Consider the following 5,516-nt stretch of genomic DNA (forward strand, 5'->3'; position numbering starts at 1 on the left):
GGGGGAAGGCGGGTCTGGCGTCGTGGGAGGTTGGGGGTTTTTCTTTTTTTTTTCTTTTTTTAACCTCTTGTGTGAAAAATGCCACCGCTTCTGGGTTTTATGTGGGGATCTTAACGTGGAGGACTGCAGCGTGGTGTGCTGGCTGTTTAAAAAGTAGATCAGAGCTGATCGAGCACAGAAGTCTCCAGAGAAAATTCGAGATAGGTTTTTGTGTCGGAACAAAGCAAAACCCTTTAGGGTACTATTGCTTTTCTTGTGCTGTAGGTTCTTAACACTTTACCGAAGTCGAACCATCATACAGGATTTTATTCCCACTTAAAGAGTTACTTTTGTGTAATTAAATCGTCAATTTGTTATAGGAGATGCTAAAACGGAACAAAAACCTGGTGAGAAAAAGAGGATAGGTTTTTGTGTCGGAACAAAGCAAAACCCTTTAGGGTACTATTGCTTTTCTTGTGCTGTAGGTTCTTAACACTTTACCGAAGTCGAACCATCATACAGGATTTTATTCCCACTTAAAGAGTTACTTTTGTGTAATTAAATCGTCAATTTGTTATAGGAGATGCTAAAACGGAACAAAAACCTGGTGAGAAAAAGAGGGGAGTGAAGAGACCACGTGAAGACCATGGCCGTGGATATTTTGAATATATTGAAGAAAATAAGTACAGCAGGTAAATAAACTTTTGATGCTGGGCAGCATTTTGTGAATGAGAAGTAAGGTACGGAAATGTTCACTTTAACTGTGACAGTATATATAGTTTTAATATATTTTGTTCGTTTTTGTTCAGGGCCAAGTCTCCTCAACCACCTGTTGAGGAAGAAGATGAACATTTTGATGATACAGTGGTTTGCCTTGATACTTGTGAGTAAACATGTTTCCCTTTACTCCAGAAAGATGTAGTATGCTACTTTTCATCTTAAAACCACTTTCTGAAATGTGGGGTGAATACATTTGTTGGCTTTAATTACCAAGTAATTTTAAAATGAAAATCGGAAATGGTGTTTCCACCCATTTTTAGTGTACACAAAAAACTGAAGGATATATAGGTCTTTGTATTAGTAGTTATAAGCTTGTTTTTTCCAGGAAGATAATTACAGAAAGTTCTAAGAGTCAGTATCCTAGATGGTTACAGTGGTGCAATCTGGGGAGTCAGCTTCCTGCATAACTTCCTGAGGCCCTATTTAAGTTTCAACCAGTATTTTTTTCATATTTTCTGATAAATTTAACAAAATCAGGTGAGGCCTTCTGGAAAATGATGCATTTGTGCAGTCTGGGAGTTTATGAGGTGGGAGGGTGATTTGTGCTAATAGGATGGCAGAGAGGATTAGTCAGAAGGGTGTAGAAATTGGCGAGTACCAATGAACAGTGGGGGTTTTTGAGGCAGGTTACCAATGTTACTGTGATTGTGATGTACCATGACTGGGGCAAACTTGATGTTCGTATTGTTGAGGGTAAGTTTAAGGGCTTAGTGCCATATTAAAAAAAATGATGCTTGGACTTGTTGGATTCTTGAAGTGCCATGGATAAAAAGCTTAAACTTTGGCATTATCTGGCATATTTGCTAGTAGTTACAGGTGGTTTTTTCCTGAGAAACGTTTTGAAATGGAAGGAGGTGTTGGTTTACATTTTGGTAACTGAATCTCAAGTTTCTCGCTGATAACCTGGCAAGTCGCCACTTTCATGGGAGGTTCTGATTTTCCCAATAACTGTGTAGTGGCTACTTGTTATTATATCTAGTAGGAAGTTTTGTTACTGAACAAGCATTACGATTTAAAGTGTCAGCAGACTGCTTGGAGATCAGAATCAGACACAGCTCGAAGGCTGAATTGTGTAACAACTTGGCACTCTCTATGTTGGACCATAATGATCCAGACCTCTAAGAGGTTTAGCAGTCTTAAGTGCTTTTTATTACCTGTGTCTTACATTGAAGCTGTAAATACAAATTCTGTTTGCATTTGTTGTTCTGAAAGTAATCTACATAGGTGGGTTTCTTCTATATGATTTGATCTCAACAAATAAAAATGAGAAAACATTCACTGTGGTTGCAGCTTGCCTTATGCAAACAAAACAAGATCTCCTGCATGAGTTACCAGCCATATGGGGAAGACTGTTTTAGTGTACTCTGACAGTGTTGCAGACGTTATACCAGGGCACAAGAACTCGCTGCTAATTTTGCTCCTTTCTTGTAACTGTGAAGTAGGTTTGGAGTTTCTTCTATAGATTCCTTGCTGTGGGAATTCAAGTGCTATATCCTGCACCTCATGTTACCATTTTGCATTGTCTTTTTGAAACCTACTACAAGATTAATTGGAAATTTCATGGTGCGCAGCTCTGAAGATGCCTGTAAAACAAAGGTTTCACTTTTAAGTTCTTAGAGTGAAAGGTGAATTCATAGTCCAGATCATGTTTCTTGGGTGAAGTAGGTTTCTTACCATGCTTAACCTATCTGCATTTGGCTTAACTGACTTTATTTTAATTGGCTTAATCTAATTGGACTTGTTAAATGACTGTATTAACCGAAGATTTTCAGTCCTTAAACAGAAATATTTGTCTTCCTATTTACTTCCCAGCTACCTTTACATTTGGGCATGAGGGGTAAGAAGACATTAAAAAAAAAAGAAAATATATATATATATATATATATATATATATGTTTAGCAAAAAAATGCAAAGAGAAAAATATATATATATATATGTATATATATATGTATATATATATGTTTAGCAAAAACATGCAAAGAGCACAATGCAGATTTCTTTGCTCTGTATTGATGAAAATACCACAGGTAACTGACAAAAAAGGTCAAATTGATGAGATTGAATTCAGGTTTTTAAGCAGATGGAAAAACTAAGAAGGTATTTAGTGACAGAAGTGCAGATGACACCTTGAAAATTGTTCTTGTTAGCTAGATTTTCCTAAGGTTTTTGGCTGAGCTTCAGCCTGCAGCTCTCTTTATGCATGTGTTCGGTTGCTTTCTTGAAAGATGCTGAGCACTTGCTGGTAGTTTGTCTTGAAAATCACCTTTGAAAGCTGAAGTCGCCTTTAATGCATAAAGTTGATCAGCTGTACTTTATTTTGTAATAAGAGTAAAGAGAATGATCTTTATGTTAACAGATAACTGTGACCTGCATTTTAAAATCTCAAGAGACCGGTTTAGTGCTTCCTCTCTGACCATGGAAAGCTTTGCTTTCCTTTGGGCTGGAGGGAGAGCCTCTTACGGAGTTTCTAAAGGCAAAGTCTGCTTCGAGATGAAGGTGAGTTAAACTGGTGTTTTATGGGAGACTTTTGCATGCTTAAATACTGTTTATACTCGTCAGGGTTTTTTTTGTACTTAGTTTAAAGTAATCCAAGTGAATAGAACTTTCGGATGGCCTTATGAGGCTGTGAAATGGTTCTTGATGAAATACGGCTCAATTTGCAAAGTGCTTCCTCTTTTGTAAGAACTTCCATTTAACAGCAACAAAAAAGCAGCCTGCATTGGTCCCGAATGTGTAACTTTTGGTCTCATTTTTGAACCAAGAACTTTTTATGGCACCTCATGCATCAGCACTTCAAGAATTTTGTTACTTGCTAGTCAGAAGTTTGCTTGTACTTTCTGAAGATTACAGAAAGCTTGGCTTTTTTTTTTTAAAGGGATATATATTACACCAGCAGTCTTTGTGGATTTTTTTTTGTTGTTTTTTTTTTCCTTCTCTTCCTACTTAGTATTTGAGTTTGACTTGCTCTAAGCAGAGATTTGGGCTAGATGACCTCCAGAGGTCCTTTCCAACCTGAAAAATTCTGACTGATGTATGCAGTCAATGGGAGTATTTGGCAGGTACTTGAATTTTGAGAGCAGAAGTTCTAAAGGCTAAGAATGTCAAAGAACGATCAGCCTTGTAATAAACAGGCTTTCTCCAGCTTGCTGACAAAAGAATAACAGGAGGCACAAAGCTTTTATTTTTTTTTAACTTAGCATTGTTAAAGCCTTCTTTGCACACAATATACCTGTGTATGTAAATGTTTATTCTGTTCTCTTCCTTCAGTGCTGTCAAATCTAGCCACTACCAGGAGGAGTGGGTAGTGATCCCATTCTCCACACTTGGAACGGTGTGATTTCTTTGTCTGTTGGCACCCACAACTGGGGAAGGCCACTGAAACCCATGGCAGTATTTATTGCCCTGTTCACTTTCAAATTGGTTTCCCCTTGGGCACCTGACTCATATAGTTGTGGAAACTGGTAGGATACTGATCAGTTTGGTGAGATGTGTAAAGGCAGTTAGAAAATAGCTGGTTGCCTGCAGATTCCAGTCCATTTTGATGGGTTGTTTTTTTTTTAATCTAGTTAACTTGTTTGGAAGCTGGCAACTTGCCCAGGAAGTCTGCTTACTGTGGAAAGGGATAAGTGTAATATTTTCCCCAGTCTCTGTAAAGCAATTTCTTTTTTATCCATTACCACATTTTACTGGCAAAGTAATTTACTGTTAATCCCAATTGTATGATGATTATTTTTTTTAAAATACATCTTGTTTATGATTTTAATAAAGTGTCAAAAGGACTAAGGCTTTTGGCCACTGAGGGGGACTGCTATGACAAAGTGCTTTGAAGGTGTATTTTATCTTGCATCTCCATTGTTCAGCTGGGAGATGTAACTAGTCAGTGATTTGTTTCTGATTTCATGTACTTAAACGTGTTTTATTTTCACAGAAGATGCTTACTCAGACTTAGCAAAGATTTAATGAAAGTGTAAAGGTCCCATGTGTTACCTTTGTGTTTCCATCTTGTCGGTGTTTAATAAAGACTACATACTTTTTAATGAATAATTTAAAAATAGGTTACAGAAAAGATTCCTGTTAAACATCTGTATACAAAAGACATTGACATACATGAAGTGCGAGTTGGCTGGTCACTGAATACAAGTGGAATGTTGCTCGGTAAGACTTAAACATTTGATTACTTTTAAATTACTTATTGTGTACATGGTTCAAGTATTAAATTGTATTTTTTAAGCAGATGGGAAAAGCTTAATAATTGTAGACCATTTGTTCTGAAAAATTTCTTTAACTTGAATTGTTCACTGGACATGGTGTGAGAAAACTTCTTATTGGGACCAAATAAGGTAGTCAGACATTCAGGTCTGTAAGGATTACATGATTTGAGAGTCATTTCTTTCAGTGGTCAGGTATGGGTTGTGGAGAACATTCTTGGAGGCCTGTCAAGATGAAGGATTTCTCATTTTCATGTAGTGTCATAAATAGGAAGAGGAGTTTGTTTTGTTTTGTTTTTAAAGAGTGGGGAGTGGTGTAAGATTTAACCAGTGAAGAAAAATTCCTGGATAACTGCATTGCCATTATTTTGGTCTGGGGGGAGAATCCTCATTTCTGGAAGTAGTTAGGAAGAAAGAAGTACAACTTCCATGTATTCTTTATTCTATGTATTCTACAACTTCTGTATTGTATTCTATTATTCTGTGATTCTGTGAACTTCATTAGATATATGGAACTGATCATAACATATTTGTAACTAATTCCTGCT

At 36.8% G+C, this 5,516-nt stretch overlaps 1 protein-coding gene across 1 annotated transcript in view; it reads left to right on the forward strand.

The window, feature by feature from the left end:
* Positions 1-559: 559 nt before the first annotated feature.
* The window catches only part of LOC104547787 (heterogeneous nuclear ribonucleoprotein U-like), a gene marked incomplete at its 5' end in the record, with an annotated part of 11,833 nt that continues 6,876 nt past the window's right edge, over positions 560-5,516 (forward strand). The window contains 4 exon segments of the mRNA XM_010193606.1: positions 560-671; positions 789-862; positions 3,117-3,256; positions 4,816-4,915. Coding sequence (XP_010191908.1) covers positions 560-671; positions 789-862; positions 3,117-3,256; positions 4,816-4,915 — 426 coding nt within the window.

This window comes from Mesitornis unicolor, unplaced genomic scaffold, assembly GCF_000695765.1.
Source record: "Mesitornis unicolor isolate BGI_N332 unplaced genomic scaffold, ASM69576v1 scaffold36311, whole genome shotgun sequence".
NCBI lineage: Eukaryota > Metazoa > Chordata > Aves > Mesitornithiformes > Mesitornithidae > Mesitornis > Mesitornis unicolor.